Below are 21690 nucleotides of genomic sequence, written 5' to 3'. Positions count from 1 at the left end.
CAGCATTCCGTATACACACAGTACGTTATTATAAGACACTTTAAAAACATTTAACTTGGGACAAAAAAAAAATTAAAATGAAATGAAAAATCATAAATACATGATATTTCAAGCACGTATGTATTAATAAATACATTCAAGTTATTGAAATATAAAAGCAACTCAATTACCAATGACTTTTAATTATTAATGCAAAATAAAAATAGTTTTTAAACCCATCTCTGACATATACGTAAATATTTCATTTTTTTTAAATTTCAAACCTTTTGACTTAAATTTCACAGATTGCGATCGTTTACGCTTAATACACAATAACAAGGAAACAATATTTTTAAAATGAAACCTGTTTAATTGCATGTATTATTAATAATGTTCCCATACATCTAACAACAGGAAATTGTTCTAAAGAATAACTACGAGGAATTTGATAAAATCCTGACCTTTAGATATATCACAAACATTAATGAATGAGTGGTTTTAACTGTATCATATGTAATGAACACACATGATGTATCATATCATAAAAAGCGATTTCTTATACCTCAAAATGATTATTCTAGATAATGCGACATCTGATTTGTTCTAGACAATCACGTGACCGGGCGACGTCTCCCGGGAAAAAATATCATGTCTAACCTCTTCGAAAATCTAAGGTTTTTTTTATTCCAAAGGTATGAAAAAGCAAATACGAGCATACGATGTTGACAAATACGATGAAATCAAAAACATTTAAATCATTTAGATTCTCTTGATGCTACAAAAATCAAGTTTACTATATTTGAGTCGAATTTATGAAAACAGTAAAGAAAAAAGAACCGCCAAAATCACGACGTTGCGACGAGTCGAAAGGATATCAAAAATCAACGTATATTGATTGTCATTTATTGTTCGGTATAATAAAAATCTTATTGCCTGAATGTTCGGGAAATATGAAGATTTTCTTTTACCTCGGGCAAAACCCTTTGAAAATATGACTTTTCTTGGGGAAATAAATTTTCATATTTCCCTCATCATCATACAATAAATTTTTAGAACGTTAAAGATTCCCTTTCTTATTTTTTTTCATATTGTTAAAGTTTATATTAATGTGTTTTAAACGTTTCAATGTGCAAAGTGATTTATGTTCACTGTACTCAACATAATATTTGTGGGATCTGATCGCAATCTGTTTACATTCCATCATTTCATAAACTTGTATTTACAAAATAATATCGTCATACATAAAAAATATTATCCACGAGTGTATAATGTCACAGTAAAATTCCGAATCATATTATTGTTCACAATGCTTTAGAAAAGTTTAATTCTGATCAACCGGAATTTTCTTGTCACTTGGTGTGCTATAAACAAGGAAGAAAACTCATAAATCTTTGTCAAGCTGATTTTTCTATCATTAAATTTGTTTCCAGCATAAAGCAGTTTCTTACTATTATTACATCCGTTTTAGATTTCAAGACTGGAATTTTGACTTCAACGCCAAAAATGTAAACAAAAATATGACGTAACCTTTTTTAACATAGCAAGAAATTGTAAGTTCTGCATCTTGCATATAACTCAACAACTGCACTCGAAATCTAGTTTACAGTTACAAATGCCTTACTAAAGCATTGTTGACATCTCATCGGAAAGAATAACCAGAATCATGATCTCGCCCTTTTTAACGGAAACTATTAAAATTTAGACAGCTACATTATTGATAGACGTTTTAATATACTTGTACATTTAAAGATTTGTTTTTCATTGATAAAAGTATGATATTACAATTGCAAATGCCTCTTTGTCTTCAAAATAATAGTTCTCGTGATAAAACTAATTTGATATAATACCAAAACATGTAGATGAGGTAAGGCAAAATGTTATTTAACTGGAAGTCATAATGAACTTCGACTTTTTGATTTATATATCAGTTCAAATCAGTGGAAGACAAAAACCAAAATTCAACAACTAAAAAAACAAACAAAACATCATTTATTTTTCGTATGACTTCAAATACAAAATTGTATTGTAAACACTATAAAAACATATCTGAAATAGTAGTTAAATTAAATGGTATACTTCGTTAGTCCTAAATATAGTTATCAACGAAAAACTTAAGAACAACATAACAAATCATTATTCGAATAGTTCGAATTTTCTACAATGACGACTCCGAACAAGTCAACCATGATAACACAAAGTAAGTAAGATAGAAAACATATTTTTTAATAATATTTCCATTAAAACCTCTTACATGTAAAACTTCGTTTTTACTGCAAAGTAAACAGTTAATCTTTTTAATTCAACAGACATGTATTAACTATTTTAGTATAATGTGAACGTAACCACTAACCTCCGTGGCAACATTTGATAAGTTAATGTGCAGACACGAGATCATTAGGTGAGTAGAATATCAGTGAAAGACCCAAACATTATCAAACACCATGGTTTTGAGCATCCATGTCTCTATCGGTCCAGTCTGCTAACTGCATAATTACATACAGGCAGGATTAGGTCATTTTGAGCCTTGTATGCATTGGACTCTTATGTATGTATTGATTATTTATTATGACGTCAGAAAATGTACAACTTATAACTCAGATGTTAAATGGTTTTATACAATTCAAAAATCAAATAACATCATACATCATTCATCATAGAGAAACGAAAATAAATAATTTATTATCGCACAAAAACACAAATGTTTATTTAGTGAATGGTAGCAATATTGCATATTTTCCTAATAAAAGGAAATAACATAACATTTATACACCATCAAGCAAAAATGAAATTATAACGAAGTGAAACTAAAACAACAACAATAAACAACTCAAAATCTGTATATCAACACACCATTGTAATATCTTGATCACCTGATAACAAAACATTTATATTTAACAGCGCATGTCGAAAACTGTAATACATAAATGTATTTCAACACTGAATCATACATCTTAAGGACAGTAAAATGTTAAGATTGATATATTTAGTATAGTAAACGAAAAACAAGCTGAAAATGAATGTTTTATGCGACGTATATGTCATTTTTTTGTAATGTCCTATTGAAATGACGGCTAAAACATTGGGATATGTCTTTCGTTTCTCTATCATTTACTTTCTCATTACGTTTTACCTGAAATAATACGACATGTTGGTTAGCTTAAGGTTGAAAATCCTAGTAAAAAATCTGTATAACAAGTGAATGTACAGATACTACAGGAAAAGAACCTGTACACTAAAAAATCAGGTATTGCATATCATTCAGTCAATTTAAATATTTGATAGAAATCAAATTAGGAAATGACATTTAAATTACTACATGAAAAAAAGGAAGAGAAACCTGGAAAGAAAAAGCGATTCATACAAACTGGACTGAAAATGGATTGAAGATTTTTTAAACTGTTAATTCAAATATGAATCATATCAGATTTATGCTAAAAAGTTTCTGACATTGGTTCAAGAAAGTTGCAATTACTAATAATACTTAAACAATTCTCTTTCTATACATGGGTTGTTTTGCTTTTTGTAACACAATATATGCATTTTTTCCTCTCAACAGACTTTTGAGAAACACAAACCATGCTAAGATGAACATACTCACCATACATACCTCTTCATTTCAAAAGTCCCCAAACAATCTTTATTATGATAATTGCCGACCGGTTTATTGTTGTTAATTTTTTAATTTGCGCATTACATTTAAATTTTTTATTAAATACTTGAAATATATGATACGTAAGCTAAACTTGATACTTAAATCAGCGGTAAATAATATACCGAAATTAAAAAAAATGTAAACGTACAACATTATGCAAACAACAATATGCAAACAGCTAAACATATGAAGTGTTCAAATCTGAAACAAAATGATAAGTAAGTCGACATCACAACTTAACAAATGTATGTGCAACGCAAGTTTAAATTTTATTTTAATTCTTAAATAAGTTCAAAATGATTAGCTCTCGTCACTGCAAAAGTTTCTGACGTGCCGCTGTGCTGCGACCGTAGTATATGCATGTATACTCACATGTTTTACATCGGTCCCCTTTAAAACCAACATCACATCCGGTTAAGCAGGTTCCATTGTCAATGGAGCATTGGCTTTCATTACGACAGTGTCCACATGTTTCATTACATCCAATACCATACCATCCTTTGTCACATTCTATAATATTATAAACATATTCATATAACAGTTGTGTATCATATTCATTATAATAAAGAATAATTGTGAAGCGTGAAAAACACACTGGAAGTTATGTTTACATACATGTATATAACCAAAACATACCCCCTTCCCCAAACAATAATTTCAAAAAATGCTCCTATTTTGTTTCTACCATGAACTAATTTAACATCAACCTAAGCAACACGCAAACAGTATTTTTTAAAAACTTCAGTGCCATTCAAGACTACATGTATATCGGTTCTGTGAAGCATGAAAGAACATTGGGGGTTATGTTAACATACATATATATTACCAAAACAACCCCCCCCCCAATTTAAAAAAAATAAAAATAAATGTGCTTCTATTTTTTTTCTACCATTATTAAATTTTACATGAACCTAACAAAAAAGCAAACAACATTTCCTAAAAATTAAATTGCCATACAAGACTATCTCGGTTCTTATTAATACTTTCTTGCTTTTGTTCTTATTAGTCATGGACTCATTGACCATTTAAAATTGTTAATTAGTGGAAGACAACAGTACATAACCTTAAGTTCATCATCTAAATAAAACGGAAGGCATTAACGTGTGTTATTTTAAAGGAGTATGGTCAAGATTTTGGTCAAATATATATGTTTCTGTTTTGATAGTTCACAATGCTTTAGGAATGCATTTGTAATGGTCAAATGAAATTTGAGAGTTGTTAGCAATATACAGGACTCACAATTATTTAAAATGTAAACAAGTGCCCTGCTTCTGTTTACATAGATTCAATATTCCAGTAGACAATTTCAAAGCTAATTTCTCTATTGTCTTAATCATTTTAAGCTTCAAGACAGTTCTTAACGTTTAACACATTCATTTTATGTCTAAAGCTGTAATTTTCACCTTAACAATGTAAACAAGAGCTTTGTGTACAGTGCCAAAAATTGTTAGGTTTGTATCTCGGTAATAACTAAACTAATGACCCTCAAAGTTTGGTTGCCTATCGAAAATACCTAACCGGAGCATGATAATTATTAGGATTGGAAAACATTTTTGACGAAAATCGTGAAAGAAAAGTGCATTAGCAATACTTGATATCGTTGTTGTACCACGTGACTGTACTGACTTAAGGTAGTAGTTAAAAAAGAACTGTATGGATTTTAAAGAAAGTAATACTTTTTGTGACAAAGCATCAACTTATAAACTCACTAACAAATATTTTTGAATTCAATTGCATAAAGAAATGACTTTAAATAGTTTACGGAGGAGTTACATGTTTGTTGTAAAAAACTTTTTTTTTGTTCTAGACTTTACTAATATACGTATTACATATTGTTGCTTCACTAATTCTATTTAATATCGGAACTTAACTCTGGCGAGATGCACTTAGTGTTGTATTTCTTATTGATATCATATATAATAAACACTATTTCATATAAATTAAGTTTATGTATCGCATAATTTTATTTCATTTTTTATGAATAAATGTTAAAGTTATTTTCAATATTGTTGTAAACATAGCGTGCTAGAAAAATTATCCGCTCCACCAATCATATATTATGAACGCTACCTTCGTTGCACTGGTGACCTCTCCAGCCAGGGATGCATCCAGAGTCGCAAACACCATTCGTATTATTACATCCGGCACATGTGTCATTGCATTTTTCAGTACATTTATTTCCAAAATAACCACCTGGACAGGCTAGTTAAAATACAAGAACATATAATTGTTACACAATAAAACGGCGTTATCTGATATATATATATATATATATATATATATATATATATATATATATATATATATATATATATATATATATATATATATATATATATATATATACACACACACATTTTTTTTTCGCTTGTAACAACATAGTGCAAGCATACCGCCTGCATTAATTCAATAATTAGGCTTATTAATGGTTGCATCTGCTAACTAATGCTGCAAACAGAACTATATCTTTATTATCGTCTGTAAGGTTTGTTATACGTTTGAAAAACAGATGACCGTTGTAGAATCAGCATTCCAACATTATGACATACAGAACAGAAAAGAAAGAGCTACATAAATGCTAAATGTAACTAGTAGACTTATTGTTCACGGAACAATTAGAGGCCTTCCAATCTTTTAAAATGGTCATTAAACAAATCCTCAACATGTTTATAATTAAGGAGTACTTAGAGAAAAATCAATTTCTGACTCAATTTAAAGAGGAAATAAAAAAAACGGCCACGATGGGTTTCGAACCTGCGACCATTCGCTTTTCATTCCTGTACACTATCCACGAGTCCAGGACGACTCTTCACAAATACGTGTTATAAATTCTATAGGTTGTCAATTGAATGAAAGTGATGCAAGCGATGTAAACAATACGTACCCGTACGGTTAAGATCCGCCATGTTTACATTTTGAAAAAAGTTATACAACATTGAGAAGCGTAAGTAATTGATAGGCGCTTAGCGATTGGTTCAATTGCTTATCGATTTGTTAATAAAATCAGTGCTGCTTGTAAACAACGTGGCCAGATAGCGTTAACAAAGACATGCACAGGCCAGGTCAAACTCTTGTCGCGAGCGGCTATTTGAATATGTTGGAAGGCCACGTCGGATTAACTGACACGCATTCTCCTGCTGATTTGAAATGCACGTACTCAGAAATATTTTTACTGTCATGCATTTAGGGTTTACAAGTACGAAAAATCGGAACTGAATTAAGGCCAGTCATTTATTTCAGCCAAGTCAGGAAATAAACAAACTGAAAGACAATGTCAACTAAACTCATATAAAATCGGGGTCTGGGAAGGAAGAGTTATCTCTCGTAGAACCTCAACACAAGTTGCAGGTTACTGATAGAAATGTAAACACAGATTTTCAGTGAAATGTTTGCATGAATTTTTTAGATACAAATATCGAGACGTTGACATTTCGTTTCTCGGGATGATGGCTCGATGCCGCTGAAGTGGATAACTTTTTTTCAATATGGTTCATTTCGTTTGAAATTTGGCAGCCAATTAGATTCAGATGAGAAACAGTCCCATGAATTTTCACCAAGTTCTACAGAGTTTTACTGGAGCTGGAATTTTCATTTGGATGCGTAGTCTAAAACGCAGTCTGGAGTCAAGTCGCAGTCAGAATTTCAGACTTTTAAAACATATTCTGTCAAACAGTTGAAACATTTTGTTGTTAACACATGTATTATTTTTAAAAAGAAATATTTAATTTCAAGTTCAAATATCAAGGGTCAAGTTCATAAAAGAATTCAATCCTTATATAAATTATTAGTTTTTACCTTTCAAAGTAAAACAGAAGTTGTATAAATTTTCCACCAAATAATTAAATGTGTATAAAACCGACAAAACCACGTGAGGCTATTGAATTGTAAAGACCTAGTGATCTGTCATGCTTTTTTGCGACTCATTCACTGGATTAGAGAATCTGTTTGACGCAAATATTGGCACATGTTAACTAATGCATTTCATATAAGGTAGTGTACCCGAAACAGAAGAACTCTACTTTTGTAACGACTAATTTGATTGGATGATATTTATAAATAATTGGTCACTAAAACGAGCGTTGAAGTTTAAACTGACTCACGGGTGATGGAGGGAGGAACGACGCGTAAACCACCGTGGGTTTCCGGCGATGGGGAAAACACCAACCAGGACGAATTTGCTATTATGAAAATGTAAGAATATTCGAATATATCCAAAATATATTTTAACCATCGAAATCCCCACTTTAAAAATTTAATATTTTTGTTTCTTGAACTATGACCATGTCAAGTCAAATCTTGTGGCATTAGTAGGTCACGGCCTCAGGCGGTCACACTGACCTCCACCCCAATCCATCACCAAAATCAGAAATTATCAAATATCTTGCAAAAAAATGCTTGTGATTCCCACACCTAAACCATGTATATTCTTTCTCTTTGTTCATCTTATGATGCTAATTTGATCAAAAGAGATAAGACGATGTCTTTGAATAAGGTTTTCTTGGTAAGAAACATTATTTTGCAAATACTATTGGTCCTTAGAATCAAATTTGTATTTTTAAAACATTATTGTACATCTATAGGTCAGCCCCTGTCATATCCTAATAGATGATGTGGCTCTTAATGATATAAATCATTAATCATTAATCAGGAATTCTAGGATCTAGATTTTTTTTTTTAGTGATAAAGGTTAATTTTCTGCTATTTTTTTGATTTTCTGGATAAAATTTAAATTTCTGAAACCTTATTGCACATCTATAGGAAAACCCCTATCAAATTTCAAAATAAGTATGATATGGCTAATATCAATCAAATCATGACAGGGGTTCTTGGAACTAGTTTTTTTGTTTATCATTTAGGAGAAATACATGTAAACGTCCATTCTCGACTACTTTGTGACTCCCTGTAGCAAAATAAAAAAAAATTGAAACGTAATTGCATATCTGTAGGACGGCCCCTATCATATCCCAAGATATGATGGGGCTATTTATTAAATCATAAGACGAGTTCTGGAAACTAGGTTTTTTCGGAGTGTTATACGTCAATTTTCTGCAACATGTATTATTTTACTCCCTGGATGAAAGTTAAATTTTCAAAATCTCTATTGGACAACCCCTATCATTTCCATAGAGTTGACTTGGCTACTTCAATTTTTGTCAGGGGAACTAGCATGTGTATAAAATAACATGTAGTCAAAAACACATCCACGTACATTCATTTATTAAATTGTGTGATTCAAACTAGTATATATTGCGCAGCCATTTCAGCATGTACCTAGTCATTGTGTACTTACGAGATTTACAAGAATCCCCTTTATAACCAGCAGCACAACCAGTTAAGCATGTGCCTTTGGTTATTGAACATTGATTCACATCTAGACAGTTTCCACATGTTTCTTTACATCCAATACCAAAGGATCCTTTGTCACATTCTAAAACGATTATGAGACATCACCAGTAACACGTTATTATTGACATACTGATATGTTTTAACTAATTTTATCTAATTCTTAATTGCATATTTTGTTGTAAATTCCTAAAAGGCATTCAATATACTGAACGGGGAAGATTATTATCATATATGCGTACACATTTCGCCACTGAATGAACATACCGGTATAAAACTTATTAATTGATGTAACAAAAGTCGTTCTCCGCTATATCCGTATTTGGTTACTTGCTAATAACGACTTTGCAAAAAAACTTTAAGCGGATTTGTTCTAAAACAGCCAGCTGTCAATACCGCAAACTGTCTTAAGTTTTATAATCGATATCACCATCAGTTGCAAAAAAAAAAATTAAAAAAAATACTATATTATATTTACATTATAAAAAAACTGGAGTTTTATTTTTTGTGTGTAAGAATATTTTTGACTTGCAAAACAAGGAATTGAACTTGTATTTATCATTTTCACGGCGCTTTATACTACAGCATGCAACAAATACACCTCTAGCAAGAACAGATTAGAAACAATATAAAAAAAAATTAGATTTCATTTCTGGAACAGTTTTTCTTTTATTTTGGCAGTCCTATGGGAATGAAAATCGTTCTATTACTGTAAAAATTCATCAATTTAGATTCCATCTACCGTTGGAAAGTATGATTAATGCTCAGAACTCAAAATCTAAAATATATCCTTTTTTTTTCTTGTAAGACCGTGATCACTTTATTAAATACATATTATATAATTCATCTTATCTTTACATGTATCTTTTTTGAAATATGCAATGTACAATATTCGAACTATAATGAAAGGATGCGTTAAAATTTCATCAATAAAAATCTTACATTTACTTAGTTACAGTTGTAAATTCGTTATAATCGTGTGCGTTATAAACTGCAATTTTCTGTGGGTTTATATTAGGACTTTACTGTGACAAACATAAGAATTCGATACATCCGTTAATTTCCTTTAGCCTTTTTGTTGTATTCTACTATTGTTGTAGAAAACAAAATTACCTAATTGCACACAAATAATTTTTTTTAAACATTTGTGAAACTTTTAAAAGTGTACACAGAAACCAATCAGCAAGTTAATTGTTTTTATTTGGAATCAAGTGAGTTCTAAAATTAAAACAAATAATCAATGTGTTTTTTTATGTTATTTAAATCACCAGTATATGATCTTGCATTATACTCAATTAACAAAACAATGCACGATTATCCATGCTTCGGGGGAAAAAACAATAATCTCCAAGTCTAATTAGCTCTACCAATGCTTTGTTAATTTAGCCAATAAGTAACGAGGTCAGATACCCGCATGCACACATAGAGTTAATAATGTTTGTCTTTTTAAATTATTTCTTACCTAATTCACAGTGATGGCCTTGGTACCCAGGTTTACATCCCTGACATGTGCCCGTCTCTATGTGACAGTACTGACAGTTGACGTCTGGACAAGGTATGGAGCAGTTGGATCCGTAAAACCCTGTTGCTGGACATCCTGAACATTAAAAGCTATTTGTTATACAAGTTTGTTTTAATAACTTCAATCTATTCTAGATGAATTAAGACGCGAGAGGCGTTCATTTACACGACTGTGTATATTTGTATGCATAAAAAGTTCAGCAAGACAATTTTCAATTCAAACAAAAACATATTGCAAAATTGAAAAAAAAATTGTTAGACCCTTAAACCCCTGTTGCTAAACAACCTATAAACAAATGCTTTATGTTATTAAACACATCACTTCCATGGATTTTAAATCCTACTTGAGTATCATGCGGTTTTTTTTACATGAACACGGAATATAGAAGTATACCTCTGAATTTGTAAAGAATCTTGAGATGCGTTTTTGTAAATCTGTGACATTTGAAAAAAACAATAGGGAGTAAATGGGTTTTGCTGTGATTGTTTGTGGTTGTTAGTAAATCTATCATGTGAAATATCCACTTCATAGATAATTTTCAAATTATTGATAATAATGAATTGATTAATGAAAATATGCATAAGTAGTATTCATAAAGCAATGAATGTGATCAAAGTCATGCTTCAAAATATTAACATTTTTTATTTCATTTTGTAAATGCAATTTGGAATTAAAACAAAAACCCCGAGTATTAGCACTGTATGTTAAACATATGCATAACTGGACAGTGGTTTGTCAGGAATCGTCCTCATGTACTTGAAGCACAGTTAACTATACGTTTTCTTATTTAATTGAAAATAGGAATAAATAAGCTCACCATACACCTCTACTTCACAGAGGTAACTCGCTACATAACTATAATAATCGTCGGGGTAGACAACTCCTGGTAGTCTCTCGTTGTAGTAAATGACATATTGTCCATGAACATAACAGTCTGTTGTGAATACAGGAGGTATTGTGTTTATTGTGAAGTTGTTGTCCTTGAAACACAATGTTTCCTGTGATCTATCCATGGTATTGGAGACATACACGGAGAATCCAAGAATAAAATCTGCTGTGTACTTCCGAAACCTCGAATCTGTACAAGACGTTATCGATCCAATAAAAAACAGGATTATACATTTTTGTTTTATATTGATAACTATAAAATGCTTAATATCAACCACATTTTAGGCAATACATATTACACATTCTCCATGCATCCATCAATTGGAATATCTAATTAGAGTAACACACGCTTATGATGAAATTTAAGTTTTCTACATTTGTTGTGTAAAGAAATAACACCACCATATTTTTTTAATTATATCAAATATAACTGTTAGTGCTTATAACATCCATTCAATGACATCTCTGACAGAACAAAAAATTCTTTCCCCAAAATAATCACCATTTAGTAGACCATTTCAATATATAAACATAATTATAATTTGACCATATAAAACAGTTTAAAAAACAGGTTGTGTTGGTTGTATTCTTATGTGAATTAAAATTACACAGCAAAGAGTTCATATAAAGAATAATATAACATTCCCAGAAGCTATCGCAATACGATTATTAATAGAAACATACGGCAAAGGAAAAATTCGATGTCTAATTACATATATCTTTGTTGGTTAAAGCAATCTAAATGTACACATAAGCAAAATGATTGAAATCAACCAGTTTTAATTAATAAATGCGCGGACCTAGAGAGTGCGTGACGATCAGGGCGGGACGAACACGTTTAATCCACATAGTAAAGTGCAAGAAATATGCACCCTACACCCTCGCGGCTAAGAAAATTTCAATTGAACCCCGCCGTCAAAAAAATGGATCTATACATTGGTTGTATGTTGCAACAATGAACTGAGTCAATTGTTGTGCTGTAATGTTTTTAACGATCCAAATGGCCAAAAATAATAATAATTATTTAACTACTAAAATGAAGTTCTTCACTGATAAATCAGTATCTTCAAAGAAAATAAACAAATCAACAATTGGGAACTGAAAACAGATAAATAATGACGAATTTCTCGAAGTTAATTCAACAATATATGCAATTATCAACGGTACAGAAATGAATATAATATAAGTAATAATTGTGGTGGGTAAATAACAAGAAACAGTTCTTTGATTAATCTAAAACTATTGATCCCTTAACACACAATCCTTTCCTAAAGGTCTTCGATTTAAATCTATTTTTTTTTACCTCTACATTTTATCTTTCGTTAAAATACTATTTCTAACTTGGCATTTATTACTTTTTGACTGTAAATTGAATTAACGAATTAGGATGAAACACATAAACATACAAGTATTGTTATCATATCAGAGACGATTGTTGATGACCTTTTAATGTTAGAAATAATTGGATGTTCGAATATTAAATCGGAGGTTTTGTGCTGTAGAAATCATTTTATATCAAGAATACATGCAACATTTACCTATTTTCCCCCATACTTAGATATATTTGTTATTTACAAGAAGTTAAATTCAAATCAGACAATGCAAGTGTCACCCTTAATCACGCCAAGAAGTATGTTGTGATTGAAAGGACCTCTCACATAATCTATCATTTCTAGTCGTAAAACGGGCAATGTGAATTGTGTCCATACATAATGATAATTTTTTTCATTACGATGTAATGCATTGTGTGTCATTTTATTAAATGTGAGCCGTAAATAAATGTTAGAGACTGTCGTGTTAATCTGGATTTAATAAAGTTCGGTATATTTGAAGTGTAGACTGGAAACATGTTCAGATCAAGATTATACTGCAGAAAGTTAAATTTTTAGGTTTTACAGAATTGATATAACCAAACATATTTCCTATTACAAAACCATGCTATCACTATCCTATGCCATAAATTTATGCTGTTTTTGTTTTAACCTAGGTCATGTATTGATACATAAGAATTAATGATAAAGTGAACAATTTCACAATTTAGATTCAGGACTATACAGAGGTATGAGTACGTCATATCACTTAAGCATATAAGCATTCATATTAATATCGCAGTTTATGCAAACTAAAAAAAACCCAATATTTAATGTAAGCTTTATTTTGCAATCTCATTTTTATGACCTTACATAACAATTCGTCGTCTTTAAGCTATTGTTTCATTTAATGTGGATATTCATTAGATTCATTGAAACAGTTTGATTGTTTACCTTTTTTTTACCATAAAAGCAAAAATATGAAAAGTTTGAGTTTGAATCTCTCCAAGAAACAGGAAATTCTTAATAAATCAACATACAGATTTAGTAAACTTATAAAACCAAATCGGTATCATATAAATACAAAGCGTATATACGTGATGCTTATTTGAAACAACAGTGACTATAATTTGCAGTATACACAATTACTGTGACTTTACCTGCGTTATCCGTCCTAAAGTATATGGTGATGTGATGGATGCTGTGAATGCTGGTTAGATTCACCCACCAGGTGGCGGTTTGTTTGTACAATGATACAGCACATTGACCACCGTTCCACCTAAGATCAGATTTACGTCCGTCCACAGCGTCACTGGCGTCATATCTGTCGTTATCTGGTGTGTATGGGTGCTGATGGTATGCTGGTTTGTTAAGGGCGACGTTATCTGTCAACAAACACACACCCGACACATACATTAGCATATCAGATTTGCTATAAATTTTCATTTCTCAGAGGCAAACAATTGTGTCATTTATGAATTGGCCTTTTTTTAAATAATATAAAATGCAATTCATTAAAATATATTTACAGAAACAGCAAACAATTTCTAAATACACATAGACATGTTAAAATTAAAAAGAAACAAAAAACAAAAACAACATGTGACAGTTATATCGTCTACACAGTCTACATACACCCTTATTAAGTGTTAAACATGCTAATGCATGTACATGTACTAAGGTTATCAAACATTTTATTGATAAGCAGTAAAGGTAGATACCCGTCTTGAATAGAATGATATACGTTAATACAAATATTGAAAACTTTGATAACTATTATTCAATACTATTGCAAAGTTAGAAGACATCATGTGTAGGTAATCTTACCATAAGCCTTTGAAATCGCCAAAAGTCCCATGTAAAAAATCACAAAAAACATAGTTAGAACCAAACGCATAGATCATCTACGACCTACTGACCGGGATTACCTTTTCATAGTCACTTTAATACAGGAAATAATTACAGGAAACTAATGTTTAGTACAATATCTATGGAGCCAAAACCTATTTTCCGGATGAAATTTAGATATCTTTCAAGTCTTTATACATTGATATAAATTGACTTTTTTTTCAAAAAATCTCACAATCTCTTTTAAACATAAACTAGCTAATATTCGGACGATGTCATAATCAAAACATGCACATGTAAAGAATGTAAAAAAAAGTACTGTGGATAAGCTCATGTATAATACCCTCGCCAAAAAAATGGAATAACTCAAGTATATCTCTTTTGGAAAGCAATGGTTCCACGACATCTCAAATTATTCCTTATTATGAAAGTGTAATGTGAGACAAAATGGCCAACCAGTTCTATCGTTGTGCAATAGCTATTTACTTTTGACAATCTGGACAAGCTTTTAGTATCATTTTATTATATATTGTAGTTATTACAGAGGGATTTTGATGGGTTTTTTTTAAATCTAGCATTTCATCCATATACGTTCCTTAAAAGGGGGGAGAGTTCGGACCACTCGCACATAAAAGAACAACCCTGCTATTTTGAGTGATGTTTCTATGAAGACCAAAGCTAAAAAAAGGTGATTACGACAAAGATCAGATTTAAGTACACTCTTAATTTGCAACTACAGAGCAAGTACCAGTATTGGTCTTACTACAGGTGTTGTCCGGTGCACGCCTTGCCAAAAATCTTCCGTGTATGTTGTGCAGAGGATCAGCCGTTGTTAAGAAGACCGTTTTGTTTAAAAATGAAACTTCGAAATGTAAATGAGTCTTTGGCAAAATATAAATAAATGACATATTAAATTAATCTGAGGTCTAAACATCTGATAATACATGAACCCAGTTAAACGATGTGTAAAATTATCACAAGATGAATGACCATCTTTAAGTTACCCTTAAAGGTAGCTTAAAGGTGCTTAAAGGTAGCCTAAAGGCGATTTTTAAGCCACCTTTAAGCTATATGTATTGTTTAAAGATGGCTTAAATAAAGCGTAAAGATGGCTTAAAGAAAGCTTAAAGACTATTTTTAAGCCACCTTTAAGGACAACTTATAGGTCCTGAATGTCCAAACTTCTTTAAGCCACATTTAAGCTACCTATAAGCCACCTTTAAGCCATTAAAAATCCTTTAATTCAATATTGTGCTTAATTTACCAACAAAATAAGTTAACTATATGATAATAATAGAACAGGTATTTAAAACGGTTTTTGTTCTAGAAAAAAAAATGAAAAAAAAATAATCAAAACGCCCAAGACGAGAATTGAACCCGGGACCCATCGTTATATATCACCTCACTTCCTCTGCGCTACGGCAACTTACATATTTTACGCGGTCTTTATATCCTATATATCAGTATATTCAAATTGTAACAACCAATTATATCTAATTTATAAATTACATGCATGTATATATTTAGAATGAAATACGGAACTTGGTCTTCAGTGAAAAAAAAATATACCTAAATGGAAACCGTTAGGATTACTAGTAGGCCTACTTAGTAAATAAATTTAAACTGAGTAGATAAAAGTTCCTCTAATTCATAGCTAAATGGAATGCAAGGAAGAAGATTAAATCATTTCTTTTATTAAATGCATTGAAACTAGTAGGGTATTAGTTCTACGCAATTTTCCCGGTTTTCATGATCACGGCACCGTTCCAGTATGTTTAAATTTTTAATTGTATACATGATATTTAGACTATCAATTCTATAACAAACAATATAACCAATTACGGGTGACGTATTTACTGCATGTGGCAAATGCAAATGATGTATACATATACATACAGATACAATTGTATGATGTACCAGGCAGGGTATGTGACATATTTACGCTTATACATATATTTAAACAATCAACACCTATTTATAATCACCGGAAAAGTAATTAATTAGCCTCTAGATTTTACTCTAACATACATGGATCTTTAATTTGTAGACGTAACATCCAGAGTTAGGAAATTATACTTTGAAAATGAATTACAAATATAAATAAACTTTTATTCATTAGAAACTCTGCTTTGCACCTTTGCACACACGACACACTCTAATACATGTATCTTTTATTTGTAGACGTAACATCTTTTAAAACCCAGAGTTAGGAAATAATACTTTGAAAATGAATTACAAATGTAAATAAACTTTTATTCATTAGAAACCCTGACTTGCACCTGGGCACACGACACACTCTAATTAGATATACACAAACGAATAAAGGTAGACAAGCAAAGCAATAATACCCTGCCCGATATACTAAGGCAATTTAAAAGTATTTTCATCTGTAACGTGTCTAGCAGATCTTGAATTTGGCCTAGAAATAATTAAAATTGAAAAAAAAAAAAATAGAGTTTGGAAATAATACTTTGAAAATGAATTACAAATGTAAATAAACTTTTATTCACTAGATTATCGTATACACGTACATACTAAGATTTCAACGCCTTTAGAAACCCTGACTTGCACCTGGGCACACGACACACCTGTTGTGTATATCTTGTATATTCTGTGTTAGTTCCAGGGGTTTTCTTAAGTTGGACAAACAATAGACTCTAATTAGATATACACAAACGAACACAACTAGAGTTAGGAAATAATACTTTGAAAATGAATTACAAAAATAAATAAACTTTTATTCACTAAATTATCGTATACACGTACATACTAAGATTTCAACGCCTTTAGAAACCCTGACTTGCGCCTGGGCACACGACACACCTGTTGTGTATATCTTGTATATTCTGTGTTAGTTCCAGGGGTTTTCTTAAGGTGGACAAACAATAGACTCTAATTAGATATACACAAACGAACAAAACTAGACAAACAAAGCAGTGATACCCTGCCCGATTTCACAAAGGCGGTTGAGAGTTTTTTCATCTTTAACATGTATCTAGCAGATTTTTAATTAGACCGTAAAATAATAAAAAAAAATACATACCTTAAACCGATTATTAAATTAAATAATGCATGTTTGGTTAAATATCTTTATGTTGTTTTATAAGCGGATGAACTAAGAGAGAGAGAGAGAGAGAGAGAGAGAGAGAGAGAGAGAGAGAGAGAGAGAGAGAGAGAGAGAGAGAATTCTTAATGGAAATTATATCATCACTCGGATCACCCCCTCTCGGGAGCGTAAATGCCACTTAAAAATTGCTTAAAGGTTGCTTGATGATGACTTAAAGGTGACTTTAAAATGTGTTGATATTAAGGACCTATAAGCTCAGCTTTAAGGTGACTTAAAGGTGGCTTAAAGATTGCATATCCTTTAAGCCACCTTTAAGTCACATTTTAGGACTTGCTTAAAGATTGTTTTTCGCCCTGTGTATTTTAATAATATAGTCTAAAAATGAGACCCAGTGTATGGTATTTTTCTAAACATGCACGAAATCGTATCAATATGAACAAAGAGATCATCCAAAAAAAGAATATCATTTAAATAAATGTAAACTAATATAATGACGATTATCCATTTATATAAGGAAACACTCAATTGCATTTGTTGCAATGTTTAGAATATCTTATTGAATAAAAAACCCACTTAATATAATGTACACCTGATCAAGAAATGTGTTGTTGATATCAGTTGATAAAATGTACATGCATTACGACTAATTACATGTATGAATATTAGTAGTTTTAATGTTCAATGTTTTTAGGAACATATTCATGTTTTTCTTAATTAATAAAGACTACACAACAATCTAAAAAATATCACTAAGACAGTCATCTTATATATCAATGTACAAGAAATTTGAAATAACCGCGTATCTATTTCTTCGTCTTTGTCTGTCTTAAAACACTACTTTTCAATGTTGTCTGTATGTGTTCCTATCAATATTATAGTTCTCATGGCTTGTTTTTATAAAACCATGGAATATAATAAATGCACTCAACAGAGCTGTATCTAGTATTGACAAACATCAAACAGGTGCTTAATGTTATACAATTCTCCATTTCACACACAGTTGTTAAATCGGCTTTATACGTTTCTCTAACATTTGATATAACACTTGATCTGAAAAGCAGACCGTGAAATGGAAGTACACAAACTTAGAAAGGCTATAGCACAAACAGGTGTGTTTTTTAAAAATCATTTTATTTCATAATTACATCCCTATGTTCATTTTCATCCATGTCTCTGATTTTGATATGATAAAGCAGACCGTGAGAAGGAAATGAATTGAAGTTAAAACAACGGAAACACGATTAAAACTGTTATCTTATACAACATATCCATTTTATGCAAAAATGACAATTAGAACAAAATGTCTCCGAGTCGATGTTAAGTTAAACATAAATTAAGGTTTCAGTCCCTGATACTTTCTACTTTACAATTTTTCCATTACGCTATCGTTCACTCATCATACGTTCATCGTTCAGAGTTAAAAGCTCTTCACACCGCTCCGATTGTACTCACCGTTCATTCAGCGGTCACCCTACGCTCACATTTCGTTCATTAGGCGCTCTGCAACCGTTCATCTTTCGCTCCAGGTTCAGGTTTAAAACATCTTTATTTCCACTTGGAACTCCGAAGTGGTAAGATCATTTAAATCAATGTGATAACAAAAATGTGAACGAACAAAAAAAATATTCAAAATAGAATGAATGTCGTTTTGTTTAAAATAGCAATAAGGTGATCGGCAGGTAGTAATTAATTCATTATGATAAGATTCTTTTAATGTCTTTTTTTAATTGATGAAACATCTGTGTGATCAAACTTTGTTATGGAAATCGAAGCTTATCGAGATTATCTCGACATTTACTATCACACGTGAATCATTGTTGAAAAACAAAATTATATATTTTAAAAGTTACTTTATAAAATGTGCTCGCGTTTGCAATCCGTTCGCATTCTGCTTGCACTCACCGTTCACAACCGCTGACCAAATTTCGTTTACCATGCAGACACCGTTCGCTCACTGTTCGTTCACCAATCGCTGACCCGGGGACAGTAGAAAGTTTTGAGGATTCCAACCAGAAATTATCGTTTCGAGACTTAAAATCACAGGAATATAATCGATTTAGTGGTTTTCATGGTAAACAAACTAAAATGTAGGAAGGGTAATCAAATGTTTATGTTTTTGACTTTTTTTCAAAGTTAGAAACAGAGTATTTCAATATGTTTCAAAAATGTTACGAATGGTGACACAGAATAATTAACAGCAAACATGCTAGCAGTCATTTACTACAGGATCTGCCTTTTTAGCTGCATATAAAAGCTCCGTCGTTGTTTATTTCACAGTAAACCTTTGTCTGTATATATATTGTGTACATTCAACGCCATTTGACTTTATTTTTCAGAGATTGTGATCCTTTTAGCTTAATTTAACTACACAAGGAAACGCATACACTTAAGTGTAAAAAAAAAACACAAAAAAACCCTTCAGATAGTATTCGGTAAATTATCGTTTCCCGATACAGTCTACAGGTCAACGCATCATATTTGATCCTATTCGAAATTTCATGTACGCCCATCGCATACGGAATATAGGTAATATGTAGTTTCGCGAAGTAGAAAATCCTAATAATGATGTACAAATGTACCTGTTTAAGAGCCATTCTCTGTACATGTATATATGTAAGCATTTAAACATCTGTACAGGAGTTCTAGCACACGTTGTCAGCGATTTATCTCAAATTCTATTAGGCATATTATCCTATACCTATTGTATGAATAGCATAAGTTGTTTGCTAAACAACTCCGTTATCATGTAGACAAATACCTACTATTTTTAGAACACAATGGTCTGTATTTTTACTAAAAAAAACACGCCTTTCCTGTTTAAATGTTTAATTCATATTTTCATATTGAAAAAAAAAACAAAACAAAAACAAAAAATAAAAAAAAATATTATATTGTTTTTATAAATTATAATATATATATATATTATATAATATATATCATATATGTTATTATACCCCCGCTCCCAAGGAGAAGGGAGGACATGTATTCTGTTTTACTCTTGTGTGTCTGTCCGTCCGTCCTTCTGTCCGTCTGTCTGTCCGTAACAAAAATTCCTGTTGCATTTTTTCAGCAACTATTCATTACGGATGCTTGAAATCTTAACGCACTATTAGTTAAGGCATGCCATATTATGGGATAATATCAGACGTCAACATCATGTTTAATGACGAATTCGTTTTTTTAACCCATCAAACAAATTTCAAGATTCCGGTTGGACAATTTGACAGGGACAATCCTTTGTTGGACCGTGGTCGAATATTTTTATTATATAAAAATAATTACATTAATACAAGATGATAGTTAAAATTCAAGCCTGCGATCCCGTCATTGTCACCATCGAAGACACTCTAGATTAACATTTAGATCACTCTAGATGACAATCTCAAAATTATAAATACTCTAAAAATATAAACTATGTCAAAAAATAAATATTCCTCTGATTTATCAATAAGACCCAGAATAATTCAGAAATGATATTATATTTACCATATACTGGTTTAGAAAATACTAAGTTTTGCACGAAATAAAAAATAAACTCTAATTTATTAATAATTCTAAGTAGGAGTTAACCAAAATCACTAAAAAAGTGAAAGTAGCTTAGTAGAGGGGAAAGGTACTGTTTCAGTACCTGTTGAATTGTTCTGCCGGAAAACTTATTGAATAACCATTAATGAACAAGACAGTCCTTTAATATACTTACTAAACAATAAAAGAAAATCACTATATATCGATCGGACCTTTTTGGAAATTTTCCCAGTGGCAGTTGCCCTCATTTTATGGTAAAGCCAATTTGCAAACTCAAATCTTTTCTTTCGTATTGACAACAAGTCAGTTGTCCAAGTTATCAACCAATCTACATCCAAGTCTGAGAGAGTTATGAACCTGACCCACAAGCGTTAATTTGCCTGAAGTGAAACATATGCTTTTGGGGCATCACGCATTCCTACAAAGCAAACATCTATAGCCGACTCCTTATCTCGTTCAAAGTTGGGCAGATTCAGCACCTCAAGCAGACCCACAACATACGCCTCTAGCACATCTGGGGAAATTTAAATTGGAAGTAATTATATTACGCCATTGT

At 31.3% G+C, this 21690-nt stretch overlaps 1 protein-coding gene across 1 annotated transcript; it reads right to left on the bottom strand.

Moving 5' to 3' along the window:
* Positions 1-1990: 1990 nt before the first annotated feature.
* Positions 1991-11557, bottom strand: LOC128170812 (multiple epidermal growth factor-like domains protein 11). The gene is made up of 6 exons (XM_052836574.1): positions 11314-11557; positions 10437-10571; positions 8922-9059; positions 5702-5833; positions 4004-4141; positions 1991-3109 (listed from the first exon to the last, which is right to left on the bottom strand). The coding sequence occupies exons 1-6, from the start codon at positions 11507-11509 to the stop codon at positions 3099-3101; spliced, it is 750 nt and encodes a 249-aa protein (XP_052692534.1). The 5' UTR covers positions 11510-11557; the 3' UTR covers positions 1991-3098.
* Positions 11558-21690: the final 10133 nt, after the last annotated feature.

Source organism: Crassostrea angulata, chromosome 2 (assembly GCF_025612915.1).
Source record: "Crassostrea angulata isolate pt1a10 chromosome 2, ASM2561291v2, whole genome shotgun sequence".
Taxonomy (NCBI): domain Eukaryota; kingdom Metazoa; phylum Mollusca; class Bivalvia; order Ostreida; family Ostreidae; genus Magallana; species Magallana angulata.
The sequence above is the reverse complement of the archived record's forward strand: the minus strand, read 5'-3'. Positions and strand labels throughout refer to the sequence as shown.

What these genes read in the sequence shown, in the direction of transcription:
- LOC128170812 (XM_052836574.1), bottom strand. Translation starts at nt 11,509, where the DNA reads ATGGATAGATCACAGGAAACATTGTGTTTCAAGGACAACAACTTCACA. An exon ending in CTGTGAAGTAGAGGTGTATG is followed by an intron (nt 10,572 to 11,313) that starts GTGAGCTTATTT and finishes TTTAATGTTCAG; the next exon opens with GATGTCCAGCAACAGGGTTT. An exon ending in AGGGGATTCTTGTAAATCTC is followed by an intron (nt 5,834 to 8,921) that starts GTAAGTACACAA and finishes TATTTTAACTAG; the next exon opens with CCTGTCCAGGTGGTTATTTT.